Source organism: Eubalaena glacialis, chromosome 4 (genome assembly GCF_028564815.1).
Source record: "Eubalaena glacialis isolate mEubGla1 chromosome 4, mEubGla1.1.hap2.+ XY, whole genome shotgun sequence".
Lineage (NCBI taxonomy): Eukaryota > Metazoa > Chordata > Mammalia > Artiodactyla > Balaenidae > Eubalaena > Eubalaena glacialis.
In genome coordinates, this window is record NC_083719.1 from 176620010 (window position 1) to 176640183 (window position 20174).

Sequence of the window (20174 nt, forward strand, 5' to 3'; positions counted from 1 at the left end):
GGGAGACATGGGGATTTTTGGTTTTGGTTTTGGTTTTTTTGGGGAAACATGTTTAAATGCAACATTGTCCCACTCTGGAAAATTTCTCTGTGTAACTCCAGGTGATGGTGAGGTGAAACAGTGGCAAAACCCAAAAACAAAGTAATAGGGCACAGGTCACTCAGACACAATATTACCCGTTGTCACATAAACGTCAGTTCTGCACCAACAAGCACAGTTTCATAATAGTCTCAAAACCACCAATAATGTAAAAAAGAGACACCTTGCCTCGTCCTAGCGCTAGGAGTCCTTCAGGCGCCTGGCTGCCCTTAAATCACATTCCCCGAGGTCTGTGGCACATTCTACCCTGAGGTTAAAGCAGCACATGCGCTGACCACTCCAGGCTCCCTCTCCCCAGTATCTACCTCCAGAGGGAGTTTGGCCCCTAGCTACCGAGGCAGGTCCCTGCTGTTTTCTGGTACAAGAATCCCCCTGAAGATCTCCAGCCCTTTGGCTTGTGGAAAATGGCATCTCTGCCAGATCCTCCAAAGCCTGGGGCCTACCTATGAACAACACCTACCTACCTGTTTATTCACATGTCTCATATTTTTGTTATAAAGTAGACATTTTAGGAAACATAATGTAGCAACTCTGGGTACTGGACCTATTCCTTCTGGGGATTTTTACTGTTATGTGCCTATTTATTTGTTCAGTGAGTGCCTGCATTATTTTAATGAAGACTGTTCCCACTGTATTGAGAAGCCAGAGCCGGTATAGTGAATTAAGAATATGTAGATTAGGGGCTTCCCTGGTGGTGCAGTGGTTGAGAATCTGCCTGCCAATGCAGCGGACACGGGTTCGAGCCCTGGTCTGGGAAGATCCCACATGCCGCGGAGCAACTAGGCCCGTGAGCCACAACTGCTGAGCCTGCGCGTCTGGAGCCTGTGCTCCGCAACGAGAGGCCGCGATAGTGAGAGGCCCACGCACCGCGATGAAGAGTGGCCCCCGCTTGCCACAACTAGAGAAAGTCCTCGCACAGAAACGAAGACCCAAGACAGCCATAAATAAATTAAAAAAAAAAAAAAAAAGAATATGTAGATTATATGATCCTGCAGTCCCACTCCTGGGCTAATATCCGGACAAAACTATAATACAAAAAGATACATCCATCCGTATGTTACAGCAGCACTATTCACAATAGCCAAGACATGGAAACAGCCGAAACGTCCATCGACAGATAAATGGATAAAGAAGATGTGGTACATATATACAATGGAATACAACTCAGCCATAAAAAAGAATGAAATAATGCCATTTGCACAACATGGATGAATCTAGAGATTATCATACTAAGTGAAGTAAGTGAGCAAGAGACAGACAAATACCAGATGATATCACTTACATGTGGAATCTAAAATATGTCACACATGAACTTATCTATGAAACAGAAATAGACTCACAGAGAGAACACACCTGTGGTTGCCAAGGGGGAGAGGGGATGGGGATGGATGAATTGGGAGTTTAGAAATGCCCGATGCAAACTATTAAGCATAGAATAGATAAACAACAACGTCCTACTGTATAGCACAAGGTACTGTATTCAATATCCTATGATAAACTATAATGGAAAAGAATATGAAAAAGAATATATGTATTTAACTGAATCACTTTGCTGTACAGCAGAAGTCAATACAACATTGCAAATCAACTATTTTTCAATAAAATTAATTTTAAAGAAAAGAGTACAGTCTTTCACAACAGGTTCTCTGGCATATTTGTCATATCTTTGTCTTCCTAGCTTTCTATCGTCTCACAATTTACATAAATTTATAGGCCTTGGTTATGTCATAAAGGAGATTATAAAAATACTACCTGGGATACTAAGAAGTGAATTTATGTATTTTATAACCCTGTCTCTAACAGTGATAAAAGGTAAAATACAAAATCATACAAATGACCAATAGGGACTTCCCTGGTGGCACAGTGGTTAAGAATCCAGCTGCCAATGCAGGGGACACGGGTTCAAGCCCTGGTCCGGGAAGATCCCACATGCCGCGGAGCAACTAAGCCCGTGTGCCACAACTACTGAGCCTGCGCTCTAGAGCCTGCGAGCCACAACTACTGAAGCCCGCGCGCCTAGAGCCCATGCTCTGCAACAAGAGAAGCCACTACAATGAGAAGCCTGTGCACCGCAACAAAGAGTAGCCCCCACTCACGGCAACTAGAGAAAGCTCTCACGCAGCAATGAAGACCCAACGCAGCCAAAAATAAATCAATAAAATAATAAATATATTTATTAAAAAATGACCAATAGTCTCCTCTTCTTACTAATATAACTGAATGATGCTTCTTACTAATTAAGTTTAGCTCCATGACAACGTTTTTGCCTTCAAGAAAATGTTTACAATCACCAATGATAAAATAAATTAAACCACCTGAAAGCATTCAAGAAAAACATCTTGCTGCCTTGAATAGCAATCAAATCCTCTAACACAAGTGAAATTCCTGTAAGAAGTCCTTTTGAGCACCCTGTTACTGTTACACACCAGTCTTATAGGGTTTGTAATCATCCTTTTTAAAATTTTTATTGAAATATAGTTGATTCATAATATTGTGTTAATTTCTCCTGTACAGCAAAGTGATTAAGTTATACATATATACTTTTTAGTATTTTTTTCCATTATAGTTTATTACAGGATATTGAATAGTTCCCTGTGCTATACAGGAGACCTTTGTTTATCTGCAATCATTCTTAATAGAATTTATTTCACCCCAGTATGTTACTAGAGCTGTGACCTTATGGGTCCCTGACAAGATGGCACTGAAAAAACCCATGATTTAACTTCGCAGATAAGAATGAGTAACAACACCATTGTAAAGCAATTATACTTCAATAAAGATGTTTAAAAAAAAAAAAAAAAAGAATGAGTAACAAATGAGTTTCATGACAAAAACTGTAACAAAATAAGAAAATGGCCTGAGGATAAAGTAGCTGACCTTCCATTCACAGGATAAAACTGACTCATACTGGGACTTCCCTGGTGGTGCAGTGGCTAAGACTCCACACTCTCAATGCAAGAGGCCCAGGTTCGATTCCTGGTCAGGGAACTACAAGATGTGGCAACTACGAGTTCGCATACTGCAACCAAAGATCCAGCATGCCGCAACGAAGATCGAAGATCCTGTGTGCCGCAACTAAGACCCAGCACAGCAAAATAAATACATAAATATTGGGTTGGCCAAAAAGTTCCTTTGGTTTTTTTTTTTTTTTTTTTTTTAGTTTTATTTATTTATTTATTTATTTATTTTTGGCTGTGTTGGGTCTTCATTTCTGTGCGAGGGCTTTCTCTAGTTGTGGCAAGCGGGGGCCACTCTTTATCGCGGTGCACGGGCCTCTCACTATCGTGGCCTCTCTTGTTGCAGAGCACAGGCTCCAGACGCACAGGCTCAGTAGTTGTGGCTCACGGGCCTAGTTGCTCCGTGGCATGTGGGATCTTCCCAGACCAGGGCTCGAACCCGTGTCCCCTGCATTAGCAGGCAGATTCTCAACCACTGCGCCACCAGGGAAGCCCGTTCCTTTGGTTTTTAAGTAAAAATGAAAGACACATTTTTCATTTTCACCAAAAACTTTATTGAACAGCATATTCACCATTTTGTTCCACTACCTTCTGCCATTTTTCTGGCAACTTCATAATTCCATCTTTCCAAAACTTTTTATCTTTTTGATTAAAGAACTGTTCAAGGTGCCTTTTATACAGTCTTCCAGGGAACTGAAATTTTTTCCATTAAGAGAATTTTGTAAAGACCAAAATAAATGGAAATCCGAAGGTGCAATGTCTGGTGAATACGGCAGATGAATCAGAACTTCCCAGCCAAGCTGTAACAGTTTTTGCCTGGTCATCAAAGAAATATGCGGTCTTGCGTTATCCTGATGGAAGATTATGCGTTTTCTGTTGACTAATTCCGGATGCTTTATGTTGAGTGCTGCTTTCAGTTGGTCTAACTGCGAGCAGTACTTGTTGGAATTGATCATTTGGTTTTCCAGAAGGAGCTCATAATAGAGGACTCCCTTCCAATCCCACCATATACACAACATCACCTTTTTTGGATGAAGACCAGCCTTTGGTGTGGTTGGTGGTGGCTCGTTTCACTTGCCCCACGATCTTTTCCATTCCACATTATTGTACAGTATCCACTTTTCATCACCCGTCACAATTTGTTTTAAAAACGGAACGTTTTCATTACATTTCAGTAGAGAATCACATGCAGAAGTACGATCAAGAAGGTTTTTTTCACTTAACTTATGTGGAACTCAAACATCAAAGCAATTGACATAACCAAGCTGGTGCAAATGATTTTCAACACTTGATTTGGATATTTTGAGTATGTAGGCTATCTCCCACGTGGTATAACGTTGATTGCTCTCAATTAATGTCTCCATTTGATCGCTATCAACTTCAACTGGTCTACCCCAATGTGGAGCATCGTCCAGCGAGAAATCTCTAGCATGAAACTTGGTAAACGAATTCTGACACGTTTGATCAGTCACAGCACCTTCTCCATACACAGCACAAATTTTTTTTTGCGTTTCAGTTGCGTTTTTGCCTTTCTTGAAATAATAAAGCATAATATGCCGAATATGTTACTTTTTTCCTTACATCACCAATATTAAAATGGCTACACAAAAATTCACCAATTTTGATTTTTTTTAAATGCTTATTGATATGAGAACTGCCACAATACAATCTAACAAAATTGTTTTGAATGAAGTTAAAGACAACTTAGTGCTACTAGACCATCATTTTTTTTTAATTTTTAAAAATATTTTTAAAAAATTTATTTATTTTTGGCTGCATTAGGTATTTGTTGCTGCACGCAGGCTTTCTCTAGTTGCGGCGAGTGGGGGCTATTCTTCGTTGTGGTGCGTGGCCTTCTCGTTGCAGTGGCTTCTCTTGTTGCAGAGCACAAGCTCTAGGCACGTGGGCTCAGTAGTTGTGGCTTGCGGGCTCTAGAGCACAGGCTCAGTAGTTGTGGCACATGGGCTTAGTTGCCCCACGGCATGTGGGATCTTCCCAGACCAGGGATCGAACCCGTGTCCCCTGCATTGGCAGGCAGATTCTTATCCACTGTGCCACCAGGGAAGCCCTACTAGACCATCTGACGGAAAAAAACGAACAAACCTTTTGGCCAACCTAATAAATAAATATCTTTTTAAAACTTACTCATATTGCATAATAATTAAATGAAGAAAGCTGCAAGGTTTTTCTGAATATTCATACATAAAATGGGTATTTTAACATATTCTTTGAGGAAATGAAAAGTAACATTTGTTAGCTAATGAAAGCTTCAAAAAGAGTTGGTAAAATATTTGAAAAGACTACAAAAACTACTGTTTCACAAAAAATTCAAACAGTTTCAATCATGTAAAATAAAATACAATAAAAAACATGTTGGGGGATTATATTCAGCTACAAGTAACAGGAAACACCCATAGCCATCTTGACAGAAGGAGGTGCTTATTCTCACATGGAAACAATGGGTCACCGATGCCCCTGCACAATGCAGCAGAGAAACAAACTCCCATGTCATTCTTTTTGGCGGCACCATTGTGAATGTCGTGGTGAGTCAGGAACACATACATACTAGTATTATTAACAACATAAAGTGTTTCCTACACATATTAGACACTATAAAGATATAATCCAGAGAGGAGTGGAATCAGAGACTATTACCAACCATAAAATACTGAAATAACTTTCAAAGTGGACACAAGAGGGCTTACAGAAAAAATTCAAACTCTGATGGATCTTTGATGTGGAAGCTGTGAAGATATCAGGGGAAACTACATGTCTATAAAAATGGAAATCAAACATTTGTTGGGGCTGTTGAGGACACTCTTGACTACAAGGACACAGAATCTTGAAAATAAGCTGGGAGATGGTGTCCTTGAAGCTCCTACATATCTGCCTCTCTCCCAGTGTGGGGACTCCACTATCTGAAGAATGTCTTCTCTGCATCTGCTTTAAAATCACACACAGGTGAGCTGTTGGTGAATGCTAACATGGAACCACAAAGGGGATAGATTCTGGAAAGTCTAGGTTCTAATATGATGCACAGGCAAGATATCTCCAACTCCAGATTTTTTGTATTATCACAAGTCTCACAGTCTATTCAACAAATACCAGTCAGAAGGAAACACAAAAAGCAAATAGGAAAAATCATAATTTACATAACAGTATACTCTTTGACATCCTAGTCATACATAAAATTTATTCCAAGTGTTTAATAGAATGGAAAATGGGAAAAGGCTCCTATAGGCACCACCACCAAAAAGGATCTTTCTCATTAAAAAGGGTACAATATATACAATAGATTATAGACCTAGGAACTGCCACACAAAACTACTAGGAAATCCCAACAAATTCCAAACTGCCATTTTTCAATGGCCCATTAACAGAGAATGAATAGAACATTATAAAAATTTAAGCCTCACCGCATACTAGAAATACACTTAAATGCATCCATGAATCCAACAGGCTTCAGAAGTAAATAGAACAAAATAACTATCCAATTAAAGGAAAAATCACTACCTTTAAACGTTATGTACTATTGTTGAAAGACAAATTACAGAATGAATTCACATTAATATTAGTTTGTGAAATTAGTAGAAATCCACCATTGAAGGATACACTTGAAGAAGGATCCTGAGTAAACACAACATATTTATAAACTTTTTTTTTTTTTTTTGGCTGCATTGGGTCTTTGCTGCTGTACACGGGCTTTCTCTAGTTGTGGTGAGCAGGGGCTACTTTTCGTTGCAGTGCGCGGGCTTCTCATTGTGGCAGCTTCCCTTGCTGCGGAGCATGGACTCTAGGCGCATAGGCTTCAGTAGTTGTGGCACATGGGCTCAGTAGTTGTGGCTCACGGGCTCTAGAGCACAGGCTCAGTAGTTGTGGCACACAGGCTTAGTTGCTCTGCAGCATGTCGGATCTTCCAGGACTAGGGCTTGAACCCATGTACCCTGTATTGGCAGGCGGATTCTTAACCACTGCACCACCAGGGAAGTCCTATAAACTTTTAAAACAACTCTTTCTGGACTTCACTGGCAGTCCAGTGGTTAAGACTCCGCACTTCCACTGCACGGGGCACAGGTTTGATCCCTGGTTGGGGAACTAAGATCCCCCACATGCTGTACAGCCTGGCAAAAAATAAATAATAATAAATAAAAATTTTAAAAAGTCTTTCATATTGAAGGTTTTCTGGAACATTAGGCATAGATTACTTTCCATCAAGTTATCTCATGTTACTTACATTTACACTTCTTTTCCATGGGAGTTTTTACGTGTAATGATAACAATCAATTGAAGTGTTTCCCAGGCTGTTTACAAACAAGGTTTTATCTAGTAAATCCTTTTACGGTTTCATAAACTACTAAGATCAGAAAAGCCATTCCCACATTCGTCACATTTTATATGATTTCTGTCCAGTGTGCAGTCTCATGTCTTTGAACAACTGAGAGGCAAATGAAGATTTCCCACATTCCTGTCATTGATAGGGTTTCTGTCCAGTGTGAATTCTTTCATGCACTTGAAAATATGCAGAAGTGAAGGTTTTCCCTTCATTTTTACATTCGTAGGGTTTTTCTCAAGTATGGGTCCTTCGATGTATTTTCAAAACTGCTGGATATCTATAACTTTTACCACATTGTTCACACTGATATGGTTTCTCTCCAGTGTGACTCCTTTCATGTGTTTTAAGAGAACTGGGATTAATGAATACTCTCTCACATTCTTTACATTTATAAGGTCCATCTCCAGTGTGTGTTATCATGTGTTTCTGAAGGGTTATTTTCCATGTGAAAGCTTTCCCACATTCCTTACATTCATAGGGTTTTTCTCCAGTGTGGATTCTTTCATGATTTCGAAGAGACCGGGCAGTATTCAATACTTTAGAACATGTTTTACACACATACGGTGTCTCTCCTGTGTGATGTCTTTTGTGTAGCTGTAAGGAACTGAAATGATTGAAGGCTTTACCACACTGCTTACATTCATAGAGTTTCTCTCCTCTGTGAATTCTTTCATGTATTTGAATAGTTTCAGGACTTTTAAAGGCTTTTCCACATTGTTTACATTGATAGGGTTTCTCTCCATTGTGACTGCTTTCATGCATTCGAAGACAACTGGGATAAATGAATGCTTTCTCACATTTCTGACATTTATAAGGTAAATCTCCAGTGTGAGTTACCATGTGTTTTCGAAAAGTTGTTTCCCACATGAAGGCTTTCCCACATTCCTTACATTCATAGGGTTTCTCCCCTGTGTGAGTTCTTTTGTGTAGTCGGAAGGATTTTTGATATCGAAAGACTTTTCCACATTGTTCACATTCATAGGGCTTCGCTCCAGTGTGACTCCTTTCATGTGTTCTAAGAGAACTAGGAGAAATGAAGGCTTTCCCACATTCTTTACATTTATATACCTTCTCATGGTACTTTTGATACTCTCTTGGTTTGTCTTCAATGTGACATTTCATGTGTCTATTAAAGGATGAATGATGCATGAAGACCTTTGCACATGCACTGCATTCCCATGGTTTTAAACCAGGAGTTTTCTTCTTCAGATTGAGAGCTGGAATAAGGGTGAAGTTTTCTCCACAGAAACTATTGCCTTTACTTCCAGAGAGTCTCTCTACCATAGGACTTCTGTAAACAATGAGAAGAAGATTATTAATGATTTCTTTATTAAGAAATCATTTATTTATTGTATTTATTATGATTTATAGGAACAGTGAGGTTTTCTATCTTGTGTGAATTGTTAGAAGTTGAATAAACTGAATGCTCTGCAACAGGACTTCACCTTTTCTATTAAAAAGTGATATTCAAATATAGGGTTTATTGACTGCACATGAACTATATTGGAAACACAGAACATTTATATCACATTTAAGAAAATATTTTTGGGAGACATTTTCTGAGAATAACTAAATTTGAAGACCGGGCTATTTGTTTTTGCTTGCTTTTTAAAAATTTTCAGAATATACCATGATTCTCACAAGACAATGCTTTGAATTGTGGGTGTGACTCACCTTAATTTTCTCCCCTGGTTTTTGTACTGATCTTCAATGTCACGATCTTCCTGTTTTGTTTCTGAAATACAGACCCAGATAAATGATCCCAAAGTATTAGAAATGATAGAAAAATTATTGGATTTTAGGCCCATGATGAGCTCTGACCATGTCTAGTTTCCTTTCTTTCTTCTTCTCTTTTTTTTGGGGGGGCGGGTGCTGTGCAGTATGGCTTGCAGGATCTTAGTTTCCCGACTAGGGACTGAACTGGGGCCACAGCAGTGGTGAAAGCACTGAGTCCTAACCACTGCATCACCGGGGATTTCCCTTTGATCCCCACCCCCGCTAGTCTCTTTATCAAAGTTTTCCCTTTCCACATTCCACATCTTTGAACAACATTGACAGGTAAGAAACACTTGTTCTCTAACTGACAAAGGGAGGAAAATTTTCATTCTTACCTACTGAGACCAGGTTCTGGAAGTTTTCCCGCATCACATCTCTGTAGAGTTTCCTCTGTGAGGAATCCAGTAAAACCCACTCCTCCAGGGTGAAGTTCACAGCCACATCCTCAAAGGCCAATGAGTCCTAAAACACCCAAAATAGGGGCACACTGAGATGCATGAGACTGACAGAACTAGACACCCACACTCGATTTATAGGAAGGCTATGTACAATTCTGTTGTTTACAAAGAGTTATTCTATGACTTGATCATGAGAAACTTATTCTCCACACTTCCTCAATAATTTAACAGCATCATGAACAAATGGAAATTATTTACACATAACTTCTGTAGTCACAGTATTGCTTATATCACAATAATGGCAGAGCCCAGAGAATGAGAAATGCTTTACAAATGAAAGAAACATCATTTTAAGAACAACGATTTCTGCTGAAAAAATTCTTTCATCTTCTTATGATCCACAAGTTACAGTACTCCATGAGGCAGAGGATCAAGATTGCATGAGGTTTTAATAAATAGACAGACAGTGAAGAACTGGAAGCTTTTTTCTAGTCCTATCACCTAACATCAGAGGCCAGGTGACCTGTAGAAATCAAACTTTTAACAAAGCCCAGCTGGCCACACTGTCCCAAAGTCCTCCAGGCCTTTAGAAGAAATCACAATCACACACAGTTGCCTGAAAATAGATATTCTTCTGCAGATGCACTGCCTTTAAGTTGTATAATGATTAGCACAGACTCTGTTTTTCCTTCCTCTCTACATATAATTTGATGCAGGTAGAAAGTTACTTCAAACTTAGAGCTCAGACATGGGGAAGAAGCATTAATATGTTAGACCACAAAATCCCTATACTCAGGTGCCTCAAGGCTCTTCCAGCCAAATTTTAGAACACACAGTGCAATTACATGCCCAAAAAACTCTTTCTCTTCACACCGTAACAGTGTACTCTGGGTCTTACTGACCTCAAGGAACAGGTTAAGAGCTACAGTTTACAAGGGAGCTCACCGAAGTCCATAACACTCTGATGGTGAATTTTCCCATGATTATAAAATATGTAAGGGTTTCATCATTGGCTTCCTCCAAAAGAACATAAAGTCTCCATCCTGGAATTTCAGGAACAGGAGTTATCCAAGCAGCCACTGTTGCTACTGCTAAGTGAAAATCTAGTCTGGGATTTATGAAATTAGAAGTTGTGATTCTCCATCTCACAAGAAGAGAATGAAAAAGCTTGAAATAAACAAGTCCTCCCAGAGCCATGAGAGTACTGACTTCAAAGGGTAAACTGGTGTCCTAAAACTGGGAAAGAGAAAAGAAAGACATTTTTTAAATATGCCCCAAATATTCTGTTCTTAAGGCCTGTACCCAAAAAAACTGTTTCAATGTAGTCTAACACAAAGACAAAAAGGATCAAAAAGATAGAACACAGTATCCATGAACCCTGGCATAACCTTCTTTAACAGAAGATTTAAGATACATATAATGAAAATAACTGAAGGAAAAGAGAGACAAATAAGTAACGACCACTGAGATGTTCCTAATATTAATGATAGACAACACCCATAGATCCATGAGGCTCAGTGAACAATAAAAATGAAAACACCTAAAATGGAGACCAAAGTATATTATATTTAAAGTAGAGAGAAAAACAAAGGTAAAGAGAATATATTGTAAGAAGCCAGAGGTATACTTTAGGTATAGAGAAATAAAGATTAGAATCAAACTGGACTTCTTTTCAGGAAAAATAATAATAATTATTATATATATATGTATATATGAAAGAACTAAGTGGATTGAAATATTTAAAGTTTTGAAATTAAAAAAAAAAAAACCAGTGTCCTAGAATTCTGTTAGGAAGCACAATTATCCTTTAAAAATAAGAAAAAATAAGGCCATTTTGAGACAAAAATTGATGGAACTTGTCATTAGTATGCCAACTTTGAAAGACATTAAAATTCATCAGAAAGAATGTAAATTATGTAGGGGAATTAAAAGAGGAATAAATAAAGGTAAACATCTTTTGTATTTCTTTTATAATAGATGACACTTTGTCTAAAATCATATTAGCAAGAATGACATTGATAATGATAACCTTGTGGATAAGTGAAATAAATGACAGCCATATCAATAGGGACAGAGGAGGGGAAATGGGAATAGTGTGGTATGAGGTACCTGAACAACCACTGAAGAGGTACTGTGTTAAGTTGCAGACTGATGTGGGTTAGTTCTAAATGTATACTGAAAACTCAAGGGCAACCACTAAAAAAGTTCTTTACAAAGGTATAGGCTAAGAATGAAAAAAGGAAGAATCAGACAAAATGCTCAATGAAATCCAGAGAAGGTAGAAAAAAGAGAAAAGACAAATGAAAAAATAAGGGCAACAAATAGAAAGAGTAAAAAGTGTTAGATATTAATCCAACTGTATTAGTCACCATCTCAATCAACAATGGTCTCAATACAAATGAAAGAAAATTACAGTAATATCAGTTTTACTTATTCATTTTTATTGAAGTATAGATGATTTACAAAGTTGTGTTAGGTTCTGGTGTACAGAAAAGTGATTCAGATATATATATATATTCATATATATATATTCTTTTTCATATTCTTTTCCATTAAGGTTTTCTACAGGATTTTACAGTACCCTGTGCTATACAATAGGACCTTGTTGTTTATCTATTTTATATATAATAGCTTGTTTCTGCTAATTCCAAACTCCTAATTTATCTCCCTCCAACCCCCTTTCCCCTTTGGTAACCATAATTTTCATTTTGATGTCTGGGAGCCTGTTTTTGTTTTGAAAATAAGTTCATTTGTGACATATTTTAGATATCACATATAAGTGATATCATATGGTATTTCTCTTTCTCCATCTGACTTACTTCACATAGTATGATAATCTGTACGTCTATCCATGTTGCTGCAAATGGCATTATTTCACCTTTAATGGCTGAGTAGTATTCCACTGAATATATATGCCACATCTTTTTTATCCATTCATCTGTTGATGGACATGTAGGTTGTTTCCATGTCTTCGCTGTTGTAAATAGTGCTGCTATGAATATTTGGGTGCCTGTATCATTTCGAATTAGAGTTTTCTCTGGATATATACCCAGGACTGGGATTGCTGGAGGATATGGCAACTCTAGTGTTTTGGGGAACCTCCATACTGTTTTCCAAAGTAGATGCACCAATCTACATTCCTTCCAACAGTATAAAAGGGTTCCGTTTTCTCCACACCCTCTCCAGCATTTGTTATTTGCAGACTTTTAATGATGGCCATTCTGACCAATGTGAGGTGGGTACCTCACTGCAGTTTTGATTTGCATTTCTCTAATAATTAGCAATGTTGAACATCTTTTCATGTGCCTATTGGTCATATGTATGTCTTCTTTGGAGATATGTCTATTTAGGTCTTCTGTTCATTTTTTATTGGGTTGTCTGTTTTTTGTTATTGGATAGTATGCGCTGTTTGTATATTTTAGAAATTAAGCCACTGTTGGTCGCATCATTGACAAATATTTTCTCCTAGTACGTAGGTTGTCTTTTCATTTTGTTTATGGTTTCCTTTGCTGTGCAAAAGCTTATATGTTGATTAGGACCAGTTTGTTTATTTTTACTTTTATTTCTATTGCCTTGGGAGACTGACCTGAGAAAACATTGGTATAATTTATATCAGAGAATATTTTGTCTATGTTCTCTTCTATGAGTTTTATGATGTCATGTCTTACATTTAAGTCTTTAAGCCATTTCGAGTATATTGTTGTATATGGTGTGAAGGTGTGTTCTAACTTCATTGATTTACATGAGGCAGTCCAACTTTCCCAACACCACCTGCTGAAGAGACTGTCTTTTCCCCATTGTATATTCTTGTCTCCTCTGTCAAAGATTAATTGACCATTGGTGTGTGGGTCTATTTCTGGCCTCTCTATTCTGTTCCATTGATTCTATATTTCTGTTTTTGTGGCAGTATCACACTGTTTTGACAACTGTGACTTTGTATTATTGTTTGAAATCTGGGAGGGTTATGCCTTTAGCTTTTTTCTTTTTCCTCAGAATTGCTTTGGCAATTCTGGGTCTTTTATAGTTCCATATACCTTTTAGGATTATTTGTTCTAGTTCTGTGAAAAATGTCATGAGTAATTTGATAGGGATCACATTAAATCTGTAGATTGCTTTGGGTACTATGGCCATTTTAACAAAAATAATTCCTCCAATCCAAAAGTATGGGTTAGCTTTCCTTTTTTTTTTAATAAATTTATTTATTTATTTATTTATTTATTTATTTATGGCTGCGTTGGGTCTTCATTGCTGCGCGCAGGCTTTCTTTAGTTGTGTCGAGCGGGGGCTACTCTTTGTTGCGGTGTGCAGGCTTCTCATTGCGGCTGCTTCTCTTGTTGCGGAGCACGGGCTCTAGGCGCGCAGGCTCTAGAGTGCAGGCTCAGTAGTGTGGCGCACGGGCTAAGTTGCTCCACGGCATGTGGAATCTTCCCAGACCAGGGCTTGACCCCGTGTCCCCTGCATTGGCAGGAGGATTCTTAACCATTGCACCACCAGGGAAGCCCAGCTTTTCATTTTTTGATTCAGTTCAATTTCCTTTATCAATGTTTTATGGTGCTCAACATATCTCTTTCACCTCCTTCGTCAGGTTTATTCCAAAGTATTTTATTTTTTTTGGTGCATACTGTTTTTTTACTTTCCCTTTCTGATATTGTAATATGTGATTTTTAAAATTACAATTACATGTTGTCTACCAAAACCTCATTTTAAATATGAAGGCACTGGTAGATGAGAAATAAAGCAATGGAGATAAATACACCATGCCAAAACTAACCAAAAGAATGCTGGCACTCGTATATGAATTTTAGACAATGCAGATTTCAGACCAAGGAAAACTCAGGGACAGAAAGGACTTTACATAATGACAAAAAGGTCCATTCTGCAAGAAGGCATAACAATCCTTCATGTGTACATACATAGCAACAAAGCGGCAAAATACATAAGGCAAGACATGAAGAATGCAGGGAGGAATACATAAATCCATTATTATAGTCATACATCAACACCCCCTTATCATAAGCTGTATATAACAGCAGGCAGAAAATCAGGAAGGATAGACTTGCTTTGAAGAGTACTATGAAACAACTAAATGTAATTGTAATCTAAAGAACAACTCATGCAACAAGAGCAGAATACACATTCTTCTCAAATTCATATGAAACATTCAACCAGACAGAACACTTTCTGGGACATAAAGCATACCTTAACAAATCTGAAAGAAGAAAAATCATACAAACTATGCTCCTAGAACTCAAAGGCATTCATCTAGCAATCAATACAAGCAAGAGATTTGGAAAAACCCCTAACACACAGAGATTCCACAACATATTTCTAAATAATACATGGGATCAAAGAAGAAGTCTCAAGAGAAATTAAGATTTGTTTTGAGCTAAATTGTGGCATGCAGCAAAAGCAGTGCCTACAGAGAAATTTATGCCATCATCAACTGGGAAAAAACAAAGGTCTGTAAACAACAATGCAAGCATCTACCTTAAGAAACAATAAAGAGAAGACCATATAATCACAAAATAAGCAAAATAAAATTATAAAAATCAGAAAGGAAATTAATGTAATTGTGGGTAATTGAAGGAGAAAAAACTTTTAAGCTAGTTCTTTGACAAGATTAATAACACTGATAAACATCTAGTCAATATGCCTACAAGGGAAGACAGAGGGTAAAAGGAAATATGAGAAAAGAACAAAGGGGGAAATGAAAATTTCAAAGGATTTGGTAAAATCCAGCATCCATTTTTAATCACAAACAAATAATAGAGGGAACTTCTACTTCCTGAAAAAGAACATATTCATGTATCCTGTAGGTAAATTCAAATATTTGGTCTCCAGGACATAATTATCTCTGTGAAACATCTTAAAGATTCTCCAACAACAGATAACTCTTGGAATTAAGAAGACATATTCTGGGCTTCCCTGGTGGCGCAGTGGTTAAGAAGCTACCTGCCAATGCAGGGGACACGGGTTTGAGCCCTGGTCTGGGAAGATCCCACATGTCACGGAGCAGCTAAGCCTGTGTGCCACAATTACTGAGCCTGCACTCTAGAGCCCGCGAGCCACACTACTGAGCCAGCGTGCCACAACTACTGAAACCTGCAAGTCTAGAGCCCGTGCTCCACAACAAGAGAAGTCACCGCAGTGAAAAGACCACACACCACAACGAAGAGTAGCCCCTGCTCACCACAACTAGGGAGAAGCCCGCGTGCAGCAATGAAAACCCAAAGCAGCCAAATAAATAAATAAAATAAATAAATTTATTTTTTTTTTAAAAGAAGACACATCTCAAGATTGAAAGATAATCAACTGTTTTCCTGTAGACCCACACTGAACTTGGACAAAGAAGGAAAGGCAATTCAAATGAAAAGAAAACCTTTTAAACAAATAGTGCTGTAAATAATGGATATTCACAAACAAACACACACAAAAACAAAGCAAATGTAAACATAGGACTTAACACATTTTACAAAAAAAACCTGAAAACACATCACAGATCTAAATGTAAAATGCAAAAGTAATAAACTCCTCGAAAATATCATAGAAGGAAATCTAGGTCACTTTGGGTTTGGTGATGAATTTTCAAATATAACAACAAACACAGGTCTGTAAAAGAAAAAAAGGATAATTTCACTTCATTAAAATAAGAAACGTCTCATCTCAGAAAGACAGTGTTAAGGGAATGAAAAGTCAAGTCACAGGATATGAAAAAATATTAATATTTGCAAAACACTTATGTGATAAATAACTGGTATTCAAAATATCCAGGAACTATTAAAACTCAACAGTAGGAAGACAAATAATCCAGTTGAAAATGGGCAAAAGATCTGAACAAACAGCTCCCCAAAAAAGATATATAGAAGGGAAATACGAAATATGAAAACATGCTCAATGTCAAATGTCAGTGGGAAATTGCAAATAAAATGAGCTATCACTATACACTTATTTAATGACTAAAATGCAAAACACCAAATGGATGTGAAGATAATCCTCATTCATTGCTGGGGGGAATGGAACTTGGTACCCCTACAAAGGAAGACAGGAGCTTTCTTTCAAAACAAAATATACTCTTAGTATGTATATTAAGACCCAGCAATCACACTCCTTGTTATTTGTCCAAATGAGATCAACTCTTATATTCACACAAAACTCATACACAAATACCTGTAGGGGCTTTATTCATAACTGGCATGAGTCAACAGGTAAGCAAGATATCTTGCAAGAGTCAAATAATCAGTGGTATATCCATATGATGAAACAGTGTTCACTAATAAAAAGGAATAAAGTATCAAGCTATGAAAACACATGAAGGAAAGCTCAAAAGTATATTGCTGGTCTTCCCTGGTGGCGCAGTGGTTGAGAATCTGCCTGCCGATGCAGGGGACACGGGTTCGAGCCCTGGTCTGGGAAGATCCCACATGCCACGGAGCAACTAGGCCCATGAGCCACAACTACTGAGCCTGTGCGTCTGGAGCCTGTGCTCCGCAACAAGAGAGGCCGCGACAGTAAGAGGTCCGCGCACCGTGATGAAGAGTGCCCCCGCTCGCCGCAACTAGAGAAAGCCCTCGCACAGAAACGAAGACCCAACACAGCCAAAAATTAATTAATTAATTAATTAATTAATAATAAAAAAAAAGTATATTGCTACCGGAAAGAAGCCAATCTGGCAAAGCTATATACTGTATGATTCCAAGTATAGGAGGGCCTTCAAGTACTTCCCCTCGCAGGCTCAAAGGGGGCCTTAGCCTGAAGACACTGACCTCAGGCTCTGCTCCCAACTACAGGTGCTCTCCACCACCACTGATACTTCAAATACACAAACCCTGTTTGCACAATTCAGCAAAATCACTCAAATCCAGTGTTTATGTGGAAATGAGAGAAGAAAATTATAAGCCACTTCTACTAGTTCACCAGGAAACCCCAAATATCTATTCCTTTTCAGAAAAAAATGTCCATCAATTACTTCCAAGGCAATTTCATTTACTACATAATTAATCATGCTTGAATACTTCTCCTCTACAAGTCTGAATCTTGAAACTTCATTTGAAATCCACCAAAAGTAAAGGAGAGGCCACAAAAACTTAACCACACTCCCTCAGGGATTGAAAAAAAGCAAAAAATTCTTAACAAATGGAATGTAATACTGGAATTTTTTTTCCCCTGAAATTCACCTCTTACCTCTTTGGAAATATTTTATATGGCCTTTGAAGCTCTATTTTACACTGTTGAAGAAAGAAACTTAAATAAGTGAGTAAATCTTTTGAAGGGGACTAACCTAGGGATGGGCAGGGTAGATCGTCATAAAAGTTCAAAAAAAACCTCCACGAAAGGACTTCCTATAGGATATCTGTTCCCAGTAAAAAAATCGGGAAAAGAAAGGACTTCATACAACCTACTTCCAAGTGGTCATTGTCGGCTTCTGCTCATGTAAAATATCCACAGACCACCCCCCGCCCCCCAAAAAAATACCATCCACGTCGCTACGGAAATAGGATAAACAATTAAAATATTTGTTTGAAATGCACTGCGGAGACGAATAGATGATAGGTAATTTGAATTGGAGAGGCGAAATTGACTTTGGGAATGAGGGGAGCGATCTGGAAATTTAATGATTTATTGCCAGCCCTACAAAGAGCTCCTCTGGGGGGCTAAGGTCTTTGAGATTCTGCTTCCCAAACATTTGGAAAACTCAGAGAAAAAAATGAAACCGTGTAAGTCAGATGGGACTTGAACCCACGTGCCCGGACTCGAACCCCGCGTAAACCCAGATTGGGACTTGAACCTATGGTCTTGTAATTAGAATCACTCACCTGGTGTCTGGACTTACTGAGGCTCGGGTTCTTTGTGTCACAGCACAGAAGGAATTCAGCATGAGGCAAAGAGATGATAGGCAAGATGTAGATTTATTAATATAGGACGCTTGCAAGAGACGCAAGCAGGCAGGGGGGCTCTGCCCTGAGGATTAAGTGGGCTATATTTTTATAGTCAAAGGAAAGTGGGGAAGGGGAAAAAGACTGCCTTCTTCCTCATTCTTCGAGTAGACGTCAGGCTTAGGTCACTAGCTCCTCCTTCGTATGGCACAGGAGAGTGTCTGACCCTATGAGGTCAAACTAGGACTGTCATAGAGCTTGTTCAAATCAGGAGAAGGGTGGTAACATACACTAAAGTATGCTGAATCATCTCAGGTCTCCATATAATGAGGGTCTCCTACTTTGGAATGTCACCTTTCCCTTAAATTCCTGTCCTTGGTGTTAAGGATCATTATCTTGCTGAACTCGACCAGCAGAATGCAGGCCTCATTTTTTCTTTCACTTAACGACCTGGGTCATATCTCATGCTTTTATTTATGGCTTTATACTTAAGGAAGCCTGCTTGGTTCCACGACATTCCGATAGCTTTCTTGAGCGATCAATAAGTTACAGTGGTCTCCCAAAGTTCCCTAGATTTCCCTCTCTATTTACAATCCCCTACTGGGACTTCTACAACTACCAGTGTAACTATCCTATTCTATCCCTATCAAAACGGGTGCCCCCCGGGGCAGAAAGGAAAGGCTGGGACCCCTCAGACCACAGCTAATCCCACGACCGAACCCTGGAGAACGAGTCCCGATTGTCACCTGAAGACCGTGCCTGAGGTCACCACACAATCTGGGGGGAGAAGAGTGGCCGCGGACGCAGAGCAGCCGGGTGAGGCTCCGGGGCCAAAGTTCCTGCAGCGAAGTGACCGGACAGGACACCCGGGGTCCGAGCTGCCGGGCCAACCCCGCCGCTGAGGCCCGGAGGGGACTGAGGTCCGAGCAGCGCCCCAGACTCCCGCGTATCCGCAGACTCCGGAGTTGACCGCGAGGTGACCAGGTCAAAAGATGGCCGGTTTCGGCCGGTTGCGACCAGTCCCTTCGGAGTGTCCACAGCCCGGCTCAGCACACTCACCATTTCGAGGTTTCCTGGGTCTGTCTGAGTCCCTCCTAACGACTCCAAGGACTAGTGCAGAACACAGGGCAACAGAAGGTACGTGAGAGTTAACAGGTTAGTGAACCGGAAAATACACGCGACCCCCTCCGCTGTAGGAGAAGGTAAGGAAGTCCACGCCTGAGCGGGGCACCGCCCCGCCCACCTGCCTCAGCGGCCGCCTGGTTGGACAGATCTCAATACCCCGCCCCCTAGTGCCTGAGTGACAACCTGTGGGAGGTGAGATGGGACCTGTCCCCGCCTGGCACGTTTGCTTGGTAAAAGAACATTTCCTGGCCTGGGACTGTCTCAGACGTCTTCCGCAGCTCCTCCTGCACTGGGATTCCTGATTCTGTTTCAAGATGCAGCAAGTACAGATAAGAGGATGGCCCAGGCCAGTCCTGCCTGGAGCAAGAGGGTCTTATGTCCTCCAGGGGTCAAGGGCTTGGTGTAAGGCTGTGTGGCCAGGCACGGAACTGTGCTTCTTGTTAAGAAACGCAGACACTTAAATGTGAATTCACCATCTGTAATAAAGGGGCTGACTCCATTTTCATCTTTCGTCCTTGACAGCGCTGGGCCTTCCACCAATCCCTGCCCCATTCCCACTTATTAGGTACTTAAGCTAAAGAATCCCAGAGCACTTGGCTCTGGTAGGAAATTT

The 20174-nt window shown here is 39.5% G+C and overlaps 1 protein-coding gene across 1 annotated transcript; it reads right to left on the reverse strand.

Moving 5' to 3' along the window:
- Window positions 1-7364: 7364 nt before the first annotated feature.
- Window positions 7365-19610, reverse strand: LOC133091244 (zinc finger protein 709-like). Its single transcript, XM_061190311.1, has 4 exons — window positions 19496-19610; window positions 9501-9627; window positions 9064-9124; window positions 7365-8680 (listed from the first exon to the last, which is right to left on the reverse strand). The coding sequence occupies exons 1-4, from the start codon at window positions 19496-19498 to the stop codon at window positions 7624-7626; spliced, it is 1248 nt and encodes a 415-aa protein (XP_061046294.1). The 5' UTR covers window positions 19499-19610; the 3' UTR covers window positions 7365-7623.
- Window positions 19611-20174: the final 564 nt, after the last annotated feature.

What these genes read in the sequence shown, in the direction of transcription:
- LOC133091244 (XM_061190311.1), bottom strand. An exon ending in CCAGAACCTGGTCTCAGTAG is followed by an intron (nt 9,125 to 9,500) that starts GTAAGAATGAAA and finishes TCTGTATTTCAG; the next exon opens with AAACAAAACAGGAAGATCGT. An exon ending in AACCAGGGGAGAAAATTAAG is followed by an intron (nt 8,681 to 9,063) that starts GTGAGTCACACC and finishes CATTGTTTACAG; the next exon opens with AAGTCCTATGGTAGAGAGAC.